At 36.1% G+C, this 24,575-nt stretch overlaps 1 protein-coding gene across 1 annotated transcript; it reads right to left on the bottom strand.

Moving 5' to 3' along the window:
• Positions 1 to 24,575, bottom strand: CLIC2 (chloride intracellular channel 2). The gene is made up of 6 exons (XM_004285936.4): positions 24,243 to 24,575; positions 17,824 to 17,933; positions 17,573 to 17,698; positions 2,145 to 2,251; positions 1,303 to 1,484; positions 1 to 545 (listed from the first exon to the last, which is right to left on the bottom strand). Exons 1-6 carry the CDS (start codon positions 24,297 to 24,299, stop codon positions 384 to 386), a joined length of 744 nt encoding a protein of 247 aa, XP_004285984.1. The 5' UTR covers positions 24,300 to 24,575; the 3' UTR covers positions 1 to 383.

Raw genomic sequence — 24,575 nt, forward strand, 5'->3', positions numbered from 1 at the left:
TTTCTTAGTAAAATTGTTTTAATGATTTAGATGTAAATATTTCTAAGGAACAGTTTGAGACTGTGACTGTATGTCATTTGTAACTTCAGCCATCTGTTGAGCTTGCACACATGATGCATTCCAGCGAAAGATATTGATACTTTCCATATCATTTAAGATCGCAGTGGTTGTGCCATGGGAATTAAAAGGCAAAATGAAAATATGAAGACCTTTAGAATACACAGTGAGCAGATAGTTTGGATTAACTAGATACAAAAAATATAGCATTCTTTTTCATAAGAAAGTTGGATAGAGGAAACCATATTTTCCATATTCTTATTTCCAAAAGATTTTCTAATATGATAACAAGTGAAAAGAGAGGTTTTTCTACTGAAAGAGCTGTCCTAACTCTTTTGCTTAGCCACACTTGCATAGGTATTTTCAATTTCTTTGTCTTCAGGACACGTGTGGGTAAATTCTTCACGGGCATAGGCATTGTGGAGATAGCGCCAGACTCCTGAGAATTCTCCTGGAATGTCGAAATCACGGTATTTCTTTGCAGCAACCTAAGGTTTTGGAAAAAAAGAGGAAAAAGCAATTGGTAGGGGCATCAGTAAAATGCCTAGTGTGTAAAAACGTATGTCAAAAATTAGGATCATTGAGGACGTGTTACCTACACAAAAAGTACTACAAAATAAACTTAAAGAATCTTGGATTTACTATTTTAATGTTTTGTCTACAAATGTAGACAAAACTCCATGCTTGTAATCATTTTTATTATATTTATGGTGTATTTAATTATGAATGTTTAGAAGAAGGAAGCACAGAAAAAGAGCACAGATCTTTTCACTGTTTAGGGTTCGACAGTGTCTTACTTCTTTATGTATTCTTTGTGTCTGGCATAGGACCTGAGATAAAATAAGGTCTGTTCAATAAAAACTTGTTAAATGAACAATTAGTTAATAATAATATTAATAGCTCACTTTATTATCACTTGTTATGATCCAGACACTTTTCTAATATTCCATATGCCTTAATTTAATTTTCTCAACAGTTCTGTGAAATGGGTACTATTACCCTTGTTTTATAGACAAGACAGTGGAAAACACCTTCTGATTTAGGAAGAAAGAAACAAGAAGTTTTTATGCTTCCCAGAGAAGATCATTATGGATTTTTCCTCTGAGGAGAAAAAGGAGACACACCCTATGCATAGTGATGATGACAAAGCCCTCATATAAAATCTCACACTGAATGGTCACTGTGCTTCCTGTTGGCAACTCCCAAACTCCTCTCAATCATTCAGCCTGCCCTAGGAAGACTTACTTTAATAATGTTCAGTTTGGGTAACAAACTGCAGTCAGCCAGTGTCAGCTGATCCCCATCCAAGAACAATCTTCTGGAAACTGTGAGTTCCTCAGCACTGTCTGGATCAATTTCATCTAGAAGTGGGGTGTTCAAGTAGTCATCCAGACGCTTAAATTCTTTGAGCAGAGATTTTTCAAAATCTGAGGCAATGAAGTCAAAGGGTTACTTATATATAAATGTGCAGTCTTCATGACTAAATACATTCCCAATATGCTTTTCACACATTTAGACATCTCTATATACTTAACTAGAATGCTCAACTACCCACTGATAAGACAGAATCAGATGTTTAATCAAATGGTGAGTAGACATATTTTTGGGCTCTTCTTGAGGAGGTAAATTGGGAGGAGAGTCAAAGAAAAAGAAAGGTAATATATATTATCACTCAAGAAGAGTCAGAAAGTGGAATCAGAGACTAATAGCTCTCATGATTCAGAGAATAGTAAACCTATTCGAGAGTGTTTGTGAGAAATGGTAGGTGCTATGGTTTAAGAAACCTTAAAGGTACACAAGACTGGGAAAGTTGGGGGGTGGTTAAGAAATACAGTTCAGCAGTTAGTTCACCCCTGGCATGTCAATGTTCTAATAGAGCTAAGTTGGTGATTCCTATATTGAATATTAGATTCTAAATCCAATAAAACTTCATGCAAGGAATTTCAGAAGAGAGAACAGAGAGTGAGATGAAGAGTATTCCCCAATATATACTATATATTCAGGAAAGTCCTATTTTAGTTGAGTCAGAATATGAGAGTGAGCATGTGAGTGAGAAAAACGAAAAGACTTAAAGAAAGGTATCTTACTCTTATTTGCCTCCTTTTGTGCGTTCTTAATGTATGCAGAAAACTTGGCAAAGAGGTTACAGCCCACATCAAAAGACTCCTTGTTCTTGGGACTCAGGTGAGGATACCTTAAAAAGAAACATCACTGCACATAACATTCACCCATAACAAGACGTAGACCTGGTGTCTTTGTTGCACTCTACTGAGAGAAGTTTTGGAAAATTGTGCTGGAAACTGAAGGTGCTGAGAAACCTTTCACTGGAAATATGTTTTTTCCCCACTCTGAGAATACTTTAGCTTCTAAAGTTCACAGGGAAACCAGCTGTTTGGAATTCAAAGCTCATTTATCTATAGAAACAATGTTTCAAATGGCTGTTGGGTCCCCATACTTGCTCCTAAAAGCCTGTTTGGCAGAAGATATGGTGGTAATACATTTTCAAAGATAAGTAGTAGGAAAAAACATGGCTTCAAATAACAAAATACATAAAAGAATAAAGAGGATGGAGAGGATGGGGGAAAAGTAGCCAAGATGTCCTCCTCTTAGTAATACAAAGTTAATTTAGCATAATAAATTAAAGTAATGTAATAATGTAATTTACCACATTAACAAATTAAATAAGGAAAACCGTATGGTCATGAATAGATGCCCCAAAAGTGTTCAGTGAAAATCAATTCCTATTCATAAAACCCCACACTAGCAACTAGAAATGGTTGAGCCAAACACTTAGCCATCTTCTTTGATCCCTCTTTCTCTCCATGCCCACATTTGATCCATTAGCAACTCCAGCCAGACTACCTTTCAAAATGTATCCAGAATCTGTCCACTACTCACCACCTCCACTGCTCCCTGCCTGGTCCAAAGCCTATATTACTGCAACACTTTTTGATTATCCCCCCTCTCCCATGCTTATCCCTCACACTCCCAGGATATTCTCCACCTGCTGCCAGAGCAGTCATGTTAAAACTTAAGTCATATCATTTCTCTTTCCTACTCATTACCTTGCAATGTCTCCATATCATTCACTCAGAGCCCAAGTCTTCACAGTGGTCTACAAGGGCCAGTGTGATCTGACCCAAGCTTACCTTCTGCTCTCATCTCTTCTTGCTCTCTTCCTTACTTCACTTCACACTGACCTCCTTGCTCTTCTTCAAATAGGCCTGACAAGCTCCCACCCCAGGTCCTTTTCACTTGGTCTGCCCCTAAATAAAGTGCTTTCCCTCATTTATGCACATGGCCCTCTCCCCCTCTTCTTTCAGGTATTTTAATCTGATATATCCTCCTAAGTGAGGACTTTCTCTGGCCACCTTATCGGACATTGCAACCTCTCCCCTGGCCCTAACACTCACTACTTCCCTCCCTTGCTTTACTTTTTCTTAGTATTTATCATCATCTAAAATAGTTTATATTTTGCTTTTTATCTTGCTTATTTGCTGTCTTCCTTAACTAAAATGTAAGCTCAGCTAGGGCAGAGAGCTTTTGCCCATTTTATTCACTGATGTGTCCCAAGTGCCTAGAATAGTACCTGACACTTATTAAGTATTCAGTAAATATTTGTTAAATGAATTTATTAATTTCTTTAACTTGGTCAAAAGTATCCGTCAAAAATTTTCAGCAAGCATCATTTTAAATGGTGAAATGTTAGCACTATTTCCTTTAAAATCAGTAAATGATGAAGATAATCATGATCACTACTGCACTTCAACATTGTGCTGAATGTACTGATCAGTAAGACAAGAAAAAACATCATTCTAAATGGTGACTCTACAGTTTTTACATTAAGTTTAGGAACAAGACAGAAATGCCTACAATTACTATTATAGTTGACATTTTTTTGAGGATTTAGCAAGGGGAGGAAGACAACAACATAAAGCAATCAGTATAATTATTGTAAGAGAAGTAACAATATAATTGTATACTTAGAAAAACCAAGAAAGTATAGAAAAACAATTACTAGAATTAATGAGCTATTTTGGTAAGATGGCTAAATACAAATCAAACATTAAAGAAATAGCTTTTCTATGTTAGCAATAACCAGAACAAAATGGATATTAGTAGCATATTCCACTTACAATAGTGACAAAAGTATAAAATATTTAGAAATAATTTAATGCAAAAGGTATAGAATCAATATAAAAAAAACACTACAAAATCTCATCAAAGAACATAAAACAGACATTTAGGTTCATAACCTAAGTGTCCATCAGTGGATGAATAGATAAAGAAGATGTGGTTTTACACACACACACACACACACACACACACAAAATGGAATATTAGCCATGAGAAAGAAGGAAATCCTGCCATTTATGCCAACATGAATGGATCTTGAGAGCACTATAGTAAGTGAAGTCGGACAGAGAAAGACAAATACTGTATGAATCACTTATATGTACACTCTAAAAAAGCCAAACTCATAAATATAGAGAGTAGAATGCTGGGGGCTGGAGGAATTGGGGAGATGTTATTTAAGAGTAAAAACTTTCAACTAGCAAATAAATCCAAGAAGTCGAATCCGCCGCATAGTGATTATAGTCAACAATACTATATTATAAACTTCAAAGTTGCTAATAGACTAGATCTTAACCATTATCATGACTAAAAATAAATGATAATTATGTGATGGAATAGAGGTGTTAGCTGACGCTATGGTGGTGATCATTTTGCACTATATAAATGTATCGAATTAATTTGTTGTATACCTTAAACTTACACAATGTTATATGACAGTTATACCTCAATTTTTTTTTTTTTTTTTTTTGGTACGCGGGCCTCTCACTGATGTGGCCTCTCCCTTCACGGAGCACAGGCTCCGGACGCGCAGGCTCAGCAGCCATGGCTCACGGGCCCGGCCACTCCGTGGCACGTGGGATCTTCCTGGACCGGGGCGCGAACCCGTGTCCCCTGCATCGGCAGGTGGACTCTCAACCACTGTGCCACCAGGGAAGCCCTATACCTCGATTTTTAAAAAAGAACATAAGATGATACCCAAACAAATACTCAAATCATGTCCTCTGATGGGAAGAAGTCACATCATAAAAATGAAATTTGTATAAATAGTAATACAAATTAAATGTGATTTCAATTAAAACCCAATAGTATTTTGTAAATTGAGGTAAAATTCACATAATATGAAACTCACCATTTAAACCATTTTAAAGTGTACAATTCATTGAGATTTTTAGTACATTCACAGTGCTGTGCACCCATCACCCCTATCTAGTTCCAGAACATTGTCATCACTCAAAAAGGAAGCTGTGTTCCCATTAAGCAGTTACTCCCCATTCACTCCTAGAATCACTAATCTTTCTGTCTCTATGGACTTGTTTATACTGGACATTTCATGTAAATGGAATCATAAAATGCATGGCCTTTTGTGTTTGGCTTCTTTCACTTAGTATAATGCTTCAAGGCTCATCCTTATTCTAGTATGTATCAGCACTTCATTCCTTTTTATGGATGAATAATATTTCATTGTATGGATATACCACATTTTGTTTATCTGGTAATCAGTTGATGGACATTTGTGTTGTTTTCAGCTTTTATCTAGTGTAAATACTGTTGCTATGAACATTTGTGCACGTGTTTCTGTTTGAATATGTATTAGAACTAAGAAATGAATACACTAAAGTTGCAGGATACATGATTAATATACAGAAATCTGTTGCTTTTCTATACTCTAATAAAGAACTATTAGAAAGAGAAATTAAGGAAACAATCCAACTTACAAGTATGTCAAAAAGAATAAAATACCTCAGAAAAAATTAACCAAGGAGGTGAAACACCTATACTCTAAAAACTATAAACATTGATGAGGGAATTTGAAAATGATACAAAGAAATGGAAAAACATCTTGTGTTCTTGGATTGGAAGAATTACTATTGTTAAAATGTCCACACTAACCAAGCAATCTACAGTTTTAATGCAATCCCTATCAAAATACCCTGACATTTTCCACAGAACTAAGAACAAATAATCCTAAAATTTACATGGAACCACAAAAGACCCCCAAATACCAAAACAATCTTGAGAAAGAAAAGAACAAAGCTGGAGGTATCACAGTCTCTGACATCAGACTATACTACAAAGCTACAGTAATCAAAACAGTGTGGTACTGGAACAAAAACAGACATAAATCAGTGGAATAGAATAGAGAACCAAGAAATAAACCCACACACATATGGTCAAATAATCTACAACAAAGGAGACAAAAATATACAATAGAGAAAAGACAGTGTCTTCAATAAGTGGTCACAAAGAAAGAAAACTACAGGCCAATGTCACTGATGAACATAGATGCAAAAATCCTCAATAAAATACTAGCAAACAGAATCCAACAGCACATTAAAAGGATCATACACCATGATCAAGTGGGGTTTATCCCAGGAATGCAAGGATTCTTCAATACACACAAATCAATCAATGTGATACACCATATTAACAAATTGAAGAAGAAAAACCATATGATCACCTCAATAGATGCAGAGAAAGCTTTTGACAAAATTCAATACCCATTTATGATAAAAAACCCTCCAGAAAGTAGACATAGAAGGAAATTATCTCAACATGATAAAGGCCATATATGACAAACTTACAGCTAACATCATCCTCAATGGTGAAAAACTGAAACCATTTCCACTAAGATCAGGAACAAGACAAGGTTGCCCACTCTCACCACTATTATTCAACATAGTTTTGGAAGTCTTAGCCACAGCAATCAGAGAAGAAAAAGAAATAAAAGGAATCCAAATCAGAAAAGAAGAAGTAAAGCTGTCACTGTTTGCAGATGACAAGATACTATACATAGAGAATCCTAAAGATGCTACCAGAAAACTACTAGAGCTAATCAACAAATTTGGTAAAGTAGCAGGATACAAAATTAATGCACAGAAATCTCTGGCATTCCTATTCACTAATGTTGAAAAATCTGAAAGTGAAATCAAGAAAACACTCCCATTTACCATTGCAACAAAAAGAATAAAATACCTAGGAATAAACCTACCTAAGGAGACAAAAGACCTGTATGCAGAAAATTATAAGACACTGATGAAAGAAATTAAAGATGATACAAATAGATGCAGAGATATACCATGTTCTTGGATTGGAAGAATCAATATTGTGGAAATGACTATACTACCCAAAGCAATCTACAGATTCAATGCAATCCCTATCAAATTACCAATGGCATTTTTTTACAGAACTAGAACAAATCATCTTAAAATTTGTATGGAGACACAAAAGACTCCGAATAGCCAAAGCAGTCTTAAGGGAAAAAAACGGAGCTGGAGTAATCAGACTCCCTGACTTCAGACTATACTACAAAGCTACAGTAATCAAGGCAATATGGTACTGGCATAAAAACAGAAACATAGATCAATGGAACAAGATAGAAAGCCCAGAGGTAAACCCACGCACCTATGGTCAACTAATCTATGACAGAGGATGCAAAGATACACAATGGAGAAAAGACAGTCTCTTCAATAAGTGGTGCTGGGAAACTGGACAGCTATATGTAAAAGAATGAAATTAGAACACTCCCTGACAACATACACAACAATAAACTCAAAATGGATTAGAGACCTAAATGTAAGACCAGACACTATAAAACTCTTAGAGGAAAACATAGGAAGAACACTCTTCAACATAAATCACAGCAAGATCTTTTTGGATCCACCTCCTAGAGTAATGGAAATAAAAACAAAAATAAACAAATGGGACCTAAGGAAACTTCAAAGCTTTTGCACAGCAAATGAAACCATAAACAAGATGAAAAGACAACCCTCAGAATGGGAGAAAATATTTGCAAATGGATCAATGGACAAAGGATTAATCTCCAAAATATATAAACAGCTCATGCAGCTCAATATTAAAGAAACAAACAACCCAATCCAAAAATGGGCAGAAGACCTAAATAGACATTTCTCCAAAGAAGACATACAGATGGCCAAGAAGCACATGAAAAGCTGCTCAACATCACTAATTATTAGAGAAATGCAAATCAAAACTACAATGAGGTATCGCCTCACACCAGTTAGAATGGGCATCATCAGAAAATATACAAACAACAAATGCTGGAGAGGGTGTGGACAAAAGGGAACCCTCTTGCACTTGTTGGTTGGGATGTAAATTGATACAGCCACTATGGAGAACAGTATGGAGGTTCCTTAAAAAACTAAAAATAGATTTACCATATGATCCAGCAATCCAACTACTGGGCATCTACCCAGAGAAAACCATAATTCCAAAAGATACATGCACCCCAATGTTCATTGCAGCACTACTTACAATAGCCAGGTCATGGAAGCAACCTAAATGCCCATCAACAGATGAATGGATAAAGAAGTTGTGGTACATATATACAATGGAATATTAGCCATAAAAAGGAACAAAACTGAGTCATCTGTTGAGACGTGGATGGATCTAGAGACTGTCATACAGAGTGAAGTAAGTCAGAAAGAGAAAAAGAAATATCGTATAGTAATGCATGTATGTGGAACCTAGAAAAATGGTACAGATGAACCAGTTTGCAGGGCAGAAGTTGAGACACAGATGTAGAGAACAAACATATGGACACCAAGGGGGGAAAACCGCGGTGGGGTGGGGATGGTGGTGTGCTGAATTGGGCGATTGGGATTGACATGTATACACTGATGTGTATAAAATTGATGGCTGATAAGAACCTGCAGTACAAAAAATAACGAACAAACAAACAAAACAACTAATACTAAACTTCCTTTGGGTTATTTGTATGGAAATATGTTAATAGAAATATTTTAGACATTTCATGAAATTTCTAAAAATCTTATATGTTCTGGTATAATGTTATAAGTCATAATTCTAGTTATGACTTTAAAATGTATATCTCAGAAATAATTAAATGTCCTTGTCAATTGAATTATTGTGAACTTTCATCAAATCTTTTTTTTTTTTTTTGTGGTATGTGGGCCTCTCACTGTTGTGGCCTCTCCCGTTGCGGAGCACAGGCTCTGGATGTGCAGGCTCAGTGGCCATGGCTCATGGGCCCAGCCGCTCCGTGGCATGTGGGATCTTTCCAGACCGGTGCACGAACCCATGTCCCCTGCATCAGGAGGCAGACTCTCAACCACTGCGCCACCAGGGAAGTCCATCATCAAATCTTTAACTGTGGTCATTTTTAAGTCTTTTGTCATTTGCAGACAGTTCTGGGTGTACTCTCTGTAAATGCAGAAATGTTCCTATAAAAGGGTTTCATCTTCAAGGCATTCATGGAAAAGACTCTGACAAGTACAGATTTCTGGTAACTGACTATACTGCTGAACTGAATGAATAAGCATTTTCAGAACTCTAATGGAAAACTAATGAATTCATAAAAGTGCTAACAAAAGATCAAGATGAAAAAAAATTAATTACATGGGACTGAGTGAACTGATGAGGATGATTATAATTTTTGTGACTTTCTGTTTGAATTTAAAAAAATCCCACAAGGGCTCAGAGGCAAAAAATATAACAATCAATTTTCACTGCAAAGTAAAGGAGTTGTTACAGTGGAGGATTACTGGACTGAATGTCAATATTATGACATAGTATGAGTGTGTTTTGTGTTTGGTAATTGCAATCATTGCTGTGGTCATCCATTTACAATGCTTGGTGTCAGTTTATTTATCTCTTGTAAAAATAAAATACAGTGTGTGTGTGAAAAAATGGGCATTGTGGTTTTGATTTTCATTTCTATAATGACTAATGACATTAAGTATCTTTGCAAGTACTTATTAGCCACTTGTATATATTCTCTGGAGAATTGTCTACTCAAATCCTCTTTCCATTTTAAAATTAGGTTGTTTGCTTTCTGTTAGTGAGTTGTAAGCGTTCTTTTATATATTTTGGATACTAGTCACATACAAGGGAACTGCCATAAGGCTATCAGCTTATTTTTCTGCAGAAACTTTGCAGGCCAGAAGGGAGTGACATGATATATTTAAAGTTCTGAAAGGGAAAACCTACAACCTAGGATACTCTACCCAGCAAAGTTATCATTCAGAATTGAAGGAGAGGTAAAGAACTTCTCAGACAAGAAAAAACTAAAAAAGCTCATCAATACTAAACCAACCCTAAAAGAAGTGTTAAAGCGTCTTCTCTAAGTGGAAAAAAAATATTCTTTTTCTCTTGCTGCCTTTAGAATTCTCTCTTTATCTTTAAATTTTGCCATTTTAACTATGATATGTGTTGGTGTGGGTCTCTTTGGGTTTATCTTGTTTGGGAGTCTCTGTGCTTCCTGTACCTGGAAATCTTTTTCCTTCATCAGCTTTAGGAAATTTTCAGCCATGATTTCATCAAATACCTTTCTATCCCTTTCTCTCTTTTCTCCTTTGGGGATCCCTATAATGTGAATATTAGTACACTTGATGTTGTCTCAGAGGTCTCTTAAACGTTCCTCATTAAAAAAAATTTCTTTCTACTGTTCTGATTGGGTTATTTCCATTATTCTATCTTCCAGATCATCTAACTTTTCTATTTTCTATTTTCTTCTTTTGCTGTATGTGCTTTTGGTGTTATATCTAAGAATCCATTGCCGAATACAAGGTCTTGAAGAGTTACCTCTATATTTTCTTCTAAATGTTTTATAGTTTTAATCCACACATTAGGTCTGATATATTTTAAGTTGATTTTGGTATATGATGTGAGGTAAGGGTATAACTTTATTCTTTGGCATGCCAATGTGAATATCTAGCTGTCCCAGCACCACTTGTTGGAGAGACTATTCTTTCACCCTGGAATGGTTTTGGCACTCTTGAAAATCAATTGACCACCGATGTATGGGTTTATTTTTGGACTTTCAATTCTATTCCAATGGTATATTATTATGCAAGTACTGATTGTTTTGATTACTGTAGCTGTGTAGTAAGTTTTGAAATCAGGAAGCATGAGTCCTCCAATTTTTTGTCTTTATCAAAGACTATTTTAGCTATTTGTGATCTCTTGCAATTCCATATGGATTTGAGGATTGGCTTTTTCATTTCTGTAAAAACACCATTGGAATTTTGGTTGGTATTGCATTGAATTAATAGATCACTTTGGGGAATATTTCTACATTAATATATTAGGTCTTCTAATCCATGAACATGGGATATTTGTATAGGTTGAATTGTGTCCCCCCACAAAGGTATGTTGAAGTCATAAACTCCAATACTTCATAATGTAACCTTATTTTGAAATAGGATTGTTACAGCTGTAATAGTTAAGATGAGGCCATATGGAGTAAGGTGGGCCCATTAATCCAATATGACTGGTGTCCTTAAAAAAGAACACTTTATGAAGAGACAGAGACACAGGGAGAATGCTATGTGAAGATGGAAGGTTGGAGTTATGTATATATAAGGTAATGATTGCTGGAAAACCATGAGAAGCTAGGATGTTATTTTAGCAATTGTTTGTAGTCTCATGTACAAGTCTTTCTCTTCCTTGGTTAAATTTATTTCTAAGTAGTTTATTATTTTTGATGCTACTGAAAATGGAATTGTTTTCCTAATTTACTTTTTGGATGATTCATTGACAGTATATAGAAATAAAATTATTTATTGTATTTTGATCTGTATCTTGCAACTGTGCTGAATTTTTATTAGTTCTAATAGTATTTCAGTGGACTTTAAAGGATTTTCTACATAAAAGATCATATCTGCCAATATCATTTTACTTTTTCCTTTCCAATTTGGATGACTTTTATTTCTTTTTCTTGCATAATTGCTCTGGCTAGAACTTTCAGTACAATGTTGAATAGAAGTGGCAAAAATGGCATATTTGTCTTGTTTCTGACCTTAGGGAGAAAGTTTTCAATCCTTCACTTTTAAGTATGATGTTATCCATGGGTTTTTCATAGATTCCCTTTATCAGGTTAAGGACGCTCCCTTTTAGTCCTAGTTTGTTGAGTATTATCATAACATGGTATTGGATTTTGTCAAATGCTTTTTCTGTGTCAACTGAGATGATCATGTGTGTTATTTTTCCTTTACTGGTGCTCTTTTATTTCTTATATGACTTTGAATTACTTTCTAATGGCCTCTCATTTCTGCCTGAAGGACTTCTGATAGCATTTCTTGCAGAGCAGGCCTACTAGCAACAAAATCCCTCAGTTTTCGTTCATGTGGAATGTCTTAAGTTCTCTTTCATTTTTGAAGGATATTTTTGCCAGATATTGAATTCTTGGTTGATATTTTCTCTCTCAGCACTTTAAATATATCATCTCTCTGCCTTCTGGCCTCCCTGATTTCTGATGAAACTTATCTGTTAATCTTATTGAGAATCCCCTCTACATGATGAGTCATTTATTTCTTGATGCTTTCAAGATTATGTCTTTGGCTTTGGCTTTAGATAATTTTATAATAATGTATCTTGGTGTTGATCTCTTTGAGTTTATTCCACTTGGAGTTTGTTGACCTTCTTGGATTAATAGGTTTGTGTCTTTCATTAAACTTGGGAAGTCTTCAGCCATTGTTTCCTCAGATATTCTTTCTGCCTCTTTCTCTCTGCCATCTCTTCCCTATCATGTGTATCTTTGTACATTTTATGGTATCCAACAGGTCTGTTAAGCTCTGTTAATTTTCTTCCTTTTCCTTAGACTGGATACTCTCAATTAACTTATGCTCAGTTTTGCTGATTCTTTCTTCTGTCTGTTCAAATCTGATGTTGAACCCTCTAGTGAATTGTTCATTTTAGTTATTGTACTTTTCAACTCCAGAATGTCTATTTGATTCCTTTTTATTATTTATATTTTTTATTGATATTCTCTCTTTATTGAGACATTGTTTTCTTGATTTCCTTTAATTCTTTGTCCATGGTTTTCTTTAGCTATCTAAACATATTTAAGACAATTGATTTAAAGTCTTTGTCTATTAAATCAGGGTCTGGGTTTCCTCAGGGACAATTTCTATTAATTTCTTTTTTTCTGTGAATGGGCCACACATTCTTGTTTTTTTTTTTTAAGAAGATGTTGGGGGTAGGAGTTTATCAATTAATTAATTTATTTTTGCTGTGTTGGGTCTTCGTTTCTGTGCGAGGGCTATCTCTAGTTGTGGCAAGCGGGGGCCACTCTTCATCGTGGTGTGTGGGCCTCTCACTATCGCGGCCTCTCTTGTTGCAGAGCACAGGCTCCAGACGCACAGGCTCTGTAGTTGTGGCTCATGGGCCTAGTTGATCCACGGCATGTAGGATCCTCCCAGACCAGGGCTCGAACCCGTGTCCCCTGAATTAGCAGGCAGATTCTCAACCACTGTGCCCCCAGGGAAGCCCCTTGTTTTTTTTTGACATACCTTATATATATATTTTGAAAATAGGACACTTTAATATTATAATGTGGAAACTCTGGAAAACAGATTCTTCCCTTCCCTTCCAACAAATAGGGTTTGTTGTTGCTTTTTTTGGGTGTTGTTGTTTATTTGTTTAGTGAATTTTCTGAAGTATTTTTGTAAAGTCTATTCTTTCTTGTGTGTGGCCACTGAAATTTTTTTCTCATTATCTTTGGTCAGTTATTGATTTGACAGAAATTTCCTTAAACTCCTGGAAGCAAAACAAACAAAGATACAAACACACAAACAACAAACCAAGGGATAAAAAGCTCTCCTGGTGTTTGTGAGCTGGCTCTGTGTTTGGGTACTCCTTCAATGCTTAGGTATGCAGTTTATAATTCTGCCTTAGCCTTCACTTTCTACTTGTGTGGTGCCTGAATTTAGCCAGAAGTGAAAGCTTAAAGTCTTCTCAGGTTGTTTTTTCTGCGCATAGGTCGAGACTTGGGCATGTGCTTGGACTTCTAGATTCCCTAGAATACATTAATTTAAAGCCCTTATTCCACTATCTCCCAAGTGTCTCAGCCTCTTTATTTTTTAAAAAATAAATTTATTTATATATTTTTGGCTGCGTTGGGTCTTCATTTCTGCACGCAGGCTTTCTCTAGTTGCAGCGAGCGGGGGCTACTCTTCATTGCGGTGCATGGGGTTCTCATTGTAGTGGCTTCTCTTGTTGCGGAGCATGGGCTCTAGGTGCGTGGACTTCAGTAGTTGTGGCTTGCGAGCTCAGTAGTTTTGGCACGTGGGCTCAGTAGTTGTGGCACATGGGCTTAGTTGCTCCATGGCATGTGGGATCTTCCTGGACCAGGGCTTGAACCTGTGGCCCCTACATTGGCAGGCAGATTCTTAACCACTGCACCACCAGGGAAGTCCCATCTCAGCTTCTTTTATTTGCAGACTTTTCAGTTTGTCTATTGCTTTCTCCAAGTTTTATTCCTTGTCCCATGTGGCAGTGGCTAATACATTTGCTTCTAAACGCCTTCCATGAGTGCCAACAGGGAAGCTGCCTCAGCCCTGAGGAAGCTCCAAAGTAGGTGAAAAAAAAGGCAAACCCTTGAGTCAATCCCTCGAGGTGCCACCAGGTCAAACCACACAACCACAGTTATTTGAGAATAAGGTCCATATCCTGTCCTCTGGTACGAGCAACCTGTTTCTGCAATGTGGACTGCTCTCTTTAAGGCTTCTAAAGAACTGAGTAGTTGAGGATGGTAACAGGGTAACCTAAAATGCCACAGGGCTCTCTTACTGAAATTTTGCTTCTTTATTCTTCATTAAGAAACCCCAGGCTGCTTGTAAACTTTTGGTTAGATTCCAGAGTTCTGGCAAAGTTGATTCTGACAGCTTTTGCTGGGCTATTAATTGTTATTATGGAGGGATGACATTTTGGAGTTCCCTACTCCACCATTTTCATTGATGTGGGTATCTAACAGGTTTTAAAATTTTAGATGAAACAAAGATTATATGGAAGAGCTCTGGTATTCAGCAATGTGGCAGACTAAATAACCACTCTGGAGGACCTTGTCAAAAGAAAGTTCATTTTAGCATTGTTTGTAACACCAAAACTTGGAATATATCTTCCAGCTGTTTTCTCCAACAATGGTAACTATTATGAACCAGGGATGTGTTATCCTATATTTCCTTTTAAAAATGGAAAATTTTATTCCAGTTATCCAATTCCTGCTCCACCACTGACTATTGCATGTGTCAAGCAGAAGGTGGAAAGAACTTGTCTTTTAATTTATTTGACTGTTCGACCATTAATATCTAAGAGAGATGTTGCGCATCACTCAAAGATCCTGGACTTTGAACTGGATGCAGTAACTGTAGGGGACTTGGGAGTTATCTCTCTTGGGAGTAAGTGTGTTCCATGTATGGGAATAAGGATACACACATTTATTTGGATGGTCAGAGGGGCAGAATATGGAAGATAACACAGTTATGTACCACTTTCTCTCTCTCTCTCTCTCCCTCTCTCTCTGTCTCTCATTAACTGAATCTTATTTTATTAGGGATGGCAATAAACATGGATGAAAACTACGTTTCCTAGCTTCCCTTTGTATTTAGGTATGACTATGTGAATTACTTCTGAATAATGAGATGTTAATGGAAATTGTTGAATGTGGCTTCTGTGAAAGCTCCTTAAAGCTGACTTGCATCTTTTGCCCTTTGCCCTTCTCCTTCTTCCTGTGTGGGAGTTAGATCTGTTGCCTGGAATTCCAGCAGACATATTGTCACCGTGAATTAAACTTAAGACTGGAAAACTCACCTGAAGAATGGCAGAAAAGAAATATTAGATAGAGCCTGGGTCGCCAGTGAAATTATGGAGCTGTCATTCTACCCCTACAATGCCTCATTCTTGGTGTCTTATTATGTAAGAAAAATAAAACCCATATTTATCTAAACCACTACTTTTTGGGCCTCTAGTTAGAGTTGAATGCAATCCCTAAATGATACATAAGCTAAGAGAAAATCAGAAGAATTTGACAAGGTAATTCACAGAACAAAACCAAATGCTCAACCAACATGTGTAGAGATGTTCTAATTCACCTATTATTCAGGGAAATGCAAACTAAAGTATCAGTGAGATATCACTACACCCGTCAGGTTGCCATGAATTTTAAAAGAGTGATAACGCATAGTACTACAGATATGTGGGAAAAGTGTATACTTATACGCTGATGGATAAAGCAGTAAAAATTTTAAAAGATATGTACCATTTGAATTTTACTCCTGGAAATCTATTCCACGGGAATAAATACACCAGTACATAAGGACATATGAGCAAGGATGTTATTTATAGCACTGTTTGTAGTGGTAAAAAACTGGAAGGAAAGGGAATTTGTTATTGTGCTTATATGAACATAAAAACGGGTATGGAAAGATAACACAATAGATTTTTTCACTAGTTAACCTTTGGGAGCAAGAAAAGGTTGGAGAGATGGTTTGAGGGGAGGCAGTAGTAGAGGAGGATGGATGAGGAGAAAAGAACAAAATAAGACTCAACACTTGGAGCCGGTGCTTAAAATATAAGAAGCCACCAATAATGGATGAAAGAGACATAGTATAGGTACACAGAAAAGAATCTAAAATAGTATCCCTAATTTCTTAGGTAGGAAGAATTTTGGACCGATAGAACCTTTTATTTATCATATGTATGTGTAATGATTAAGACATTATTTTTTAGAGCAGTTTTAAGTTTACAGCCAGACTTCTGACCAGTGAAAACTGTGGGATAATAAGTGAGTGACGTTTTAAGACACTGAGTTTGTTGCACAGAAATAAAAAATGAATACAGTAGGCTTATTGTTTCCAGATACTACCCTGGGTGGGCAGAGACATACAGCTGTCATTCAAGTGTAGACAGTGGAGTTATGGCCTCTGGCTAACTGTGAGAGACCTGTTTCTTGGTTTTCTTGTGTTGGGTATGTTCTATCTTCATGCCATCAGTGGTATAATGGACTAGTCCTGACCAGTCCTCATGGACTATACAGTGCTATTACCCCATGCCCTCGCTCCTAACCCACCATAGGTTTCTTCTCTATTTCTAGACTACAGAGAATTTACTTTCTTATTTTAAGCAAGCTATGCATTTTAAAAATAATTTGAAATATTATATTGACTGTCTTTGTGTATTTGAAGTTGAAGGGGGGAAGTTTATGTGTGATAGACATAATATTTCTCAACCTGTAGAGCTAAGAGATCAGACTGAATTAAAGGCTATTTCAAAATTGTAGATCTTCTGAGGGCTCTACAATAAAATAAGTCTGACTTCTGTCAGTATAAATGTCCCCAAACTTCATTATGGATCAGATAACATGGATAAAATTAAATGTGGCCTAAATTTACTTGTCCTCCCTAAATTTCCAAGTCTATCCTTTGCCCATTCCTAATATACTACTTGCATCACATAAAGTTTTAATAGCTTTACATATGTTAAATAAATAATTATGTAGTAAAGTTTTCTAATCATACATGGAGTGATCGGGGGATCTTTGCAAACTTTTCTAGAAAGATAGCAAAAGAGAAGTCTGAAATTGAAAAAGAGTTAGATGTTTAGAAGAATCCTCAATCTGCAATAAATAAGCCAATAAAATAGATTATCTCAAGAACAATAATATCCTGTAAAAATGTTGTACCTTGGAGGAGCCAGTGTGTGCTCTAGGAACTCCTCAATTTTAATGAAGTCTGTTTTCAACTCCTTGTTATATATCAGGAAGGGAGGATTTGTGCCTGGGGCTAAGTCCTTCAGCTCTTCAGGCTTTCTATGATTATTGAAAATAAGCAGAGTTAGGCCTCTAGATAAAGTACACATTATGCAAACACCAACATTGTATTGGTGTCTACTGATTTTAATCCCCAGAATGAAACATGTCCTGATTTGTCTTACCTGGTCATGTCAACGGTAGTCACATTGAATTTAACTCCTTTAAGCCAGAGGATCATAAAAAGGCGTTGGCAAAAGGGACAGTTTCCAATACTCTCCCCATCACTTCCAGCCTATTAAGATAAAGAAAGGCTTCATTCATTCATTTGCTCAATAAGTATGTATTGAGTGCCTGCTGGGAAATAAGCTAGTTGCTAGAGACAAAGTTGGTAGTCCTTAATCTCATGAATTCTACCATCTGTGGGCAGAGAGAGATAATGAAGCAAATAATTTCATTGTATGTAAAATTACCAGAGTGATGAGTACATCACAACAGAATGCTGACTAAAGACTATGTTCATTTTCCATTTTCATAGATCCTGCCAAATTTCCTTCTTGAAAGGTATATTCAGTATTTTCATTGGAACTTTGATTTCCTTATTCTGTGACTTGTTTGTTCATGACAATTTTATATTTATCTATTAAGGTGATGACCTTTTCCTTATTACTTTGGAAAAATTACTTGTATACTAAAGACACTAACTCTTTTTGATAAAGTTACATGTAATTTTTAAACAATGCCTTATGTAAAATTAAAATTTTACATAAAATCTTATATTGTTTTCCTTTATGAAATCTGGTTTTCCTGATCTGCTTACACAGCTGTTATGTACATCAAGATTGCAAAGAAAAAAATTACTTTCTTATTTTGTTTTACTATAAAGATGTTCCCTCATGTTTTCTTCTAGTAACTTTACGGTTTCATTTTTGCATTTGTTTCATCTATTTAGAATTTATTTTGGCATAAGGAATGTATTGGGACTCCAGATTTATTATTTTTATTTTATTATTTTACAAATAGTTAATAGTTGTCTTAACACCACTCATTTAAAAATTCATCTTTTGCTCAACATAGCAAATTATTAGAGAAAGGCAAATCAAAACTACAATGAGGTACCACCTCATACTGGTCAGAATGGCCATCATTAAAAGTCTACAAATAATAAATGCTGGAGAGGGTGTGGAGAAAAGGGAACCCTCCTACACTGCTGGTGGGAACGTAAATTGGTGCAGTCACTATGGAGAACAGTACGGAGGTTCCTTAAAAAATTTAAACAGAGTTACCATATGATACAGCAATCCTACTCCTGGGCATGTATCCAGACAAAACTATAATTTGAAAATGCACCTGTATGCTCATAGCAGCACTATTTAGAATAGCCAAGACATGGAAGCAACTTAAGTGTCCATTGACAGATGAATGGATTAAGAAGATATGATATATATATATATCCATTATATATATAATGGAATGGTATATATAATATACATATATAATGGAATGGTATATATATAATATATACCATATATATATATATATGATGGAACACTACTCAGCCATAAAAAATGAAATAATGCCATTTGCAGCAACATGGATGTACCTAGAGATTATCATACTGAGGGAAATAAACCACACAGAGAAAGACAAATATAGATGTGGCTTATATGTGGAATCTAAAATATGACACAAATGAACTTATCTATGAAATAGAAACAGACTCATAGACATTGAGAGCAGACTGTGGTTGCCAAGAGGGGCAGGGGATGGGAGAGGCATGGATTGGGAGTTTGGGATTAGTAGATGAAAACTATTATATATAGAATGGATAAACAACAAGGTCCTACTGTATAGCACAGGAAACTATATTCAATATCCTGTGATAAACCATAATGGAAAAGAATATGAAAAAGGATGTGTGTATATATATATGTAATTGAATCACTTTGCTGTACAGCAGAAATTAACACCACATTGTAAATCAGAGACACTTCAGTGAAAAATGAGCACATCTTACTTTATGTAAATTATACCTCAATAAAGTGTATTAAAATGGAAAATTTCAAAAAGAAGAACAAAAAACCCCTCAAATAAATGATATTATGCAGCGATTGCAGACGTTGCAATGACAAAGGTAAGGGTATAACCATGGAAGGGAGTGCCTGAGAGATTATGAAGAACAAGGTCACTGGAGGACAGAAAGCCAAGGATGTGAGAGGACAGGGTGTTGGAAGGGTCATTTGTGTAGATATTAAAATCACCAAGAATTATGATAGGCATAGTGTTGAAGAGTGTGACAATGATCCAGGAAATAAAATCCTTAAGAACTAAGGGAAAGTGACCTGGGATTGGGAAGACTACTATAACAAGGAGGGGTAGTGGTTGGTTTAGTCTGATTTTATGAGACAACCGAGATATTTCTCTGGATGGGAGAGATAGAATGGTCTGGAAACAAGAATGAGGAGCAAGGACATCTAAAGACATCTACCTCATCGCCACCCTCAGTGGTAATAGAAATGAGGAAGAAAGGGGAGCCTCTCCTTGAGAAGGCTATAGCTGATGTTGTCTCCTGAGGGGAGATCCAAGTTATAGACACCTCAATCTCAACATGTCCCAAAGTGAATTCTTTCCCTTTTCTTTACTCCACACACTTACCTACTCTTTAGAGTTCCTAATCCTGTGAAGTGCACTGCTATCTACTTCGGATTTGTGAATTGTGTTCCCCCCAAATTAAAATGTTGAATCCCTGTCCCCCAACGTGATGGTAGTTGGAGGTGAGGTGTTTGGGAAGTGATTGGTTTAGATGAGGTCATGAGGGTAGAACCCTTACGATGGGATTAATGCCCTTATAAGAAGAAACCAGAGCTCTCTCTCTCTTTTTCTTTCTCTCTTTCTTCATCTCCCCCAACAACTATGCATATAAGGTCATAGCAAGAAGGCACCTATCTATAATAAACCAGGAAGAGAGTTCTCACCAGAAACTGACCATACTGACACCTTGATCTTGGACATAATTCTTATTTTTTGGTAAATTTTCCTTTTCCTGGCAGTGAGTACAACAGAGGAAATAATGTTTATTGTTGCTCTTTTGTGGCGTCAGGGAGTGAAGAGGTATGGGAAGAGGCAACCACCTTGGCAGCTGAATTTCTTTTGTAACAGAAGTCAGGCTAAAGATCCAATCATAACTGGGGTTAGTGAATGGAAACTTGATTAGGCAGGAAGAAGAATGAAGTCTGATAATAGATACAGCAGGAAGGGTGGGTTGCCTTTGGCAAAAGGAAAGGCAAAACAGTGAGGTGTGGGGGAAATGTAGCACAATTTTACAGGAAAACTGAATTTTTTTCTGTTTATAATAATGCTGATTTAAAGTGCAACTACACAAAATGTATGAATATACAATGGAAAAAAGACAGGCTCTTCCATAAGTGGTGCTGGGAAAACTGGACAGCTACACGTAAAAGAATGAAATTAGAACACTCCCTAACACCATACACAAAAATAAACTCAAAATGGATTAAAGACCTAAATGTAAGGCCAGACACTATAAAACTCTTAGAGGAAAACATAGGCAGAACACTCTATGACAAAAATCACAGCAAGATCTTTTTGACCCACCTCCTGGAGAAATGGATGTGAAAACTACCACGATGTGGTCATTCACCAAAACAACTTTTTCTCTTTGCGTTTGTGATCTATGTTTCTAAACATGAAAAATAGTAATGGCTGGAACATCTGACATTTATTGAATGTTTGCTATGTTAACAACTACTGTGTCTTAAAAATTTATTTTATTTAATGCTTATAATGAAGATGATCCTGTGAGGTAGGTTCTGTCATTACTCTTGTTTTACAGATGAGGAAATTGAAGTTCAGAGAAGCTGACTTGCTCAAGTACACTCAGCTAGACAAGAGTTGATGACCCATACACTCTTCTCATGTAGCTAATCCAGGACTGTCTACTCCACAATCCACACTCCTTAAACACTGCTTTATCCTATCTAATAGTTTTATTGGATTTTTTATTAATCAGTCTTTATAATAGTCTTTATGATAGTTCTAAGATAATTTGAAAATAGTCTGAACATTCAGAGAAGAGTATCATCTCTTTTTCTATTTTACATTTATCAATAAAGACAAAAATATTACATTCAGGATTTTGGCCCAAATGTTAGAGTCTATAATGTTATGTACAAATCTATGAAAACTTAATTTTAGACTGGTAGAGAACACAAAAACTCCATCTATCAATGAACAACAAACCAATAAGATAAACTCTGCATTTAGAGAAAACAAAATGTGTTCTTTTAGAAAATCCTTTGTTCTTAGTTCCTGGATATAAATCTTGCCGGAATCATTCAGAGTTGAAAGGCAATGTTTTCACTCACTCCATGGAACACATGGGGGGGTGTGATATAAATTCTTAATTGTGTCAGGAAAGGACTTACTTTCTTGTAGGGATCCCATCAGTGGCATTGGGAAATTGTGGTAGGGTCCCCAGACATAGCTGGGGAAATTACAGACTCATTTAATCTTTAGAAAGATACCACATTATAAGGGAGATACAACTGGTAAACAGTAGTGCTTTTTAAATTTTCTCATTAACATTTTCACCCCTCTCAGCCCCTATTCCCCCTCTTCTATGAAACTTCTAGAGATCTTTGGAGTCCCTCTCAAAGCAAAGCAAAACAAAAACCCAGATCAGATGATACTAAAGGTTCTTCCAGAAAATCTGTGGCTTGTATCAATGTCATTAGATAAGCTAACATCTAGAGGATTTCATCTAATGAAATTCTGGGAAATGTTACTAAAAAGTGTGCCAAGTTGAAAACAATGAATTAAAATTATGCACAGCTATTTTAAGGGACTGGAATCTTGACCCTGCCATTTACTAGCTATGTGACCTTATGCAAAGCTACTTAGCTACTTTTTGCTTTAGTTTCTGTAACCATAAAATAGAGTTAATAATAAACCACTTAGCACAGCCCCTGCCATAAGTACTCAATAAATGATTAGGTTTTTAACCTGAAAGTTATTATTTAATTTAACATTTGCTCATCCAACGTGTGATTTCCTAACTTCCCCTGTCTCGATTACCATCCAAATTACGGGAAGTCTATGAAGATAAACACACAGATCAATGCCAACAACTGGTTAGAGGAGTTTGATTGGATTGAATAAACAAGTTTAGACAAAAGAAACTAGTTACCCTATGAAGAGACTTATTACCTCTGGTTTGGAATTGGTAGTTATAAGAAGTCAGTTAGGAAGTTAAGGCTTACTTATGTTGCGTCTGAGCAGTGACATGTTTTGCTAGAATCCAGAGATAGGAGAAGTAGCTCTTATGCCCCACAGTCAAGCAAACACTTACTTGGATTGTTTTGCTATGCAGGAATTCAAGAGTCTCCTATAATTTTGTAAAGGCTGGTTAATTATGTCCTTGATGTATATATGTGACCAGTTGTCAAATATTTTAAAATTATTGTAAAAGTATTACTTTGGCCAACAGATGTTTAACCTAAAATTTGCTAAGCACACCTTATTTTATGCCTTTGTAGGCCATCAAGAGGCGATGTAGTTTTAGAGGCAAGTTACTTAAACCTTATTTCCTTAGCTTACTTACCTAGAAATCATGAGGACAATATTACTAAAGTTTTGAGTACTATTACCACCACTGCTACTGATGATACTACTTTACTACTATTAACCTATCTTCTAAGTTGTTAGGACTAAATGAGATAATATACATAAAGTGTTACAAAAGGGTTAAGCATGATATAAGAGTTTGTTTTTATTATTACCATCCTCAATACTTCCAATAGTCAATGAAAATATAGAGAAAAATAGTTAATATAAGCAAGGATTTAGGAAACTATGTAATTTCTACTTGGAATAACCCGTGCAAAATTTTTCTTTTTCTTGATGAGCTAATTTAGAAACACATGTTCCTTTCTCCTGCTTTAGGGGTTTTCCAAAGGGCTTTTCTGAAGTGTTAAGACATTAAAAAAAAAAAAAGCCAAGGCAAAAAAACTCCTACTCATATAACAGGCACACAGACTCCTGGCTTTTTTCTCCTCTAGTGTCCGTTTGACCCTGCTGTGATGTTCATCCATTGCGGGAGAATTTTTGAAAGCTCTATTTGGACCATGTGTGGCAATGAGGCTCTCAGGCCATTCTTGGCCCTCTCCTCCCCACATTCAGGACTTCCAAAACATATCTCATAAAACACAGATTATGAGAACTGGAAAGCCCTTAAGGATCATTTTGTCAGGCTCCTTTATTGTACAGATGGAAAAACAAAGAGGGAGGGAGGGATTTGTCCAAGGTTACATAGGAAGTCACTAATAATACAATTAACTTGTTCTAACTACCAGCCAGTCTAGTTGTCTTTCTACCATATCTTCTTGCTTTTTTCAGATGGGGTGTTTTTCTATTGTTATATAAGAGCAGCCAAACACCCAGGTATTCTTCTAGGACTCAGAGTAGGTATAAAATTACAAAATTATTTCCTATCTCTAGCTGAAATGTTGACTTAAAAAAAAAAGCTGAGGTCCAGTGTCAAGGAATAATACATTCTGTATGCTCTCATTATAGCTAGAAAACTTACCTTCACAAAAAGCTCAATTTCAGGGTCTGTTTGACTGCTGGGCCTCGGGTCTGCCATCTTTCTGTTTTTATTGCCAGTTTTCAGCCCCCTGCCTTCTGTGCAGTCCACAGTACTCACAGATTCTTTTCTTCCAGTTTTATCCAAAGGCTTAAATGAAGGTTGTGCTTTAAGAGGAAAGTCCAGCTTGTAATAGTCAGAGCTGGGCTAGTCTCTCTTCAAGAGGTGCAGAAAATTCTAGATGCTTGAGAGTAACTCTTGAATTTGTTCTCTTTCTTCCTCTTGACCTAACATTTGAATCAAGGAGGAGCCGATGGCGTGTGTATAAACTGGCTG

Source organism: Orcinus orca, chromosome X (assembly GCF_937001465.1).
Source record: "Orcinus orca chromosome X, mOrcOrc1.1, whole genome shotgun sequence".
In the NCBI taxonomy this organism is placed as follows: Eukaryota; Metazoa; Chordata; class Mammalia; order Artiodactyla; family Delphinidae; genus Orcinus; species Orcinus orca.

Excerpts from the sequence above, each read along its gene's own strand:
- CLIC2 (XM_004285936.4), bottom strand. The coding sequence starts at position 24,299 with ATGGCAGACCCGAGGCCCAGCAGTCAAACAGACCCTGAAATTGAGCTT. Across the intron at positions 17,699-17,823 it reads ACTACCGTTGACATGACCAG|AAAGCCTGAAGAGCTGAAGG; the intron begins GTAAGACAAATC and ends CAATAATCATAG. Across the intron at positions 1,485-2,144 it reads ACAAAAGGAGGCAAATAAGA|ATTTTGAAAAATCTCTGCTC; the intron begins GTAAGATACCTT and ends TCATTGCCTCAG.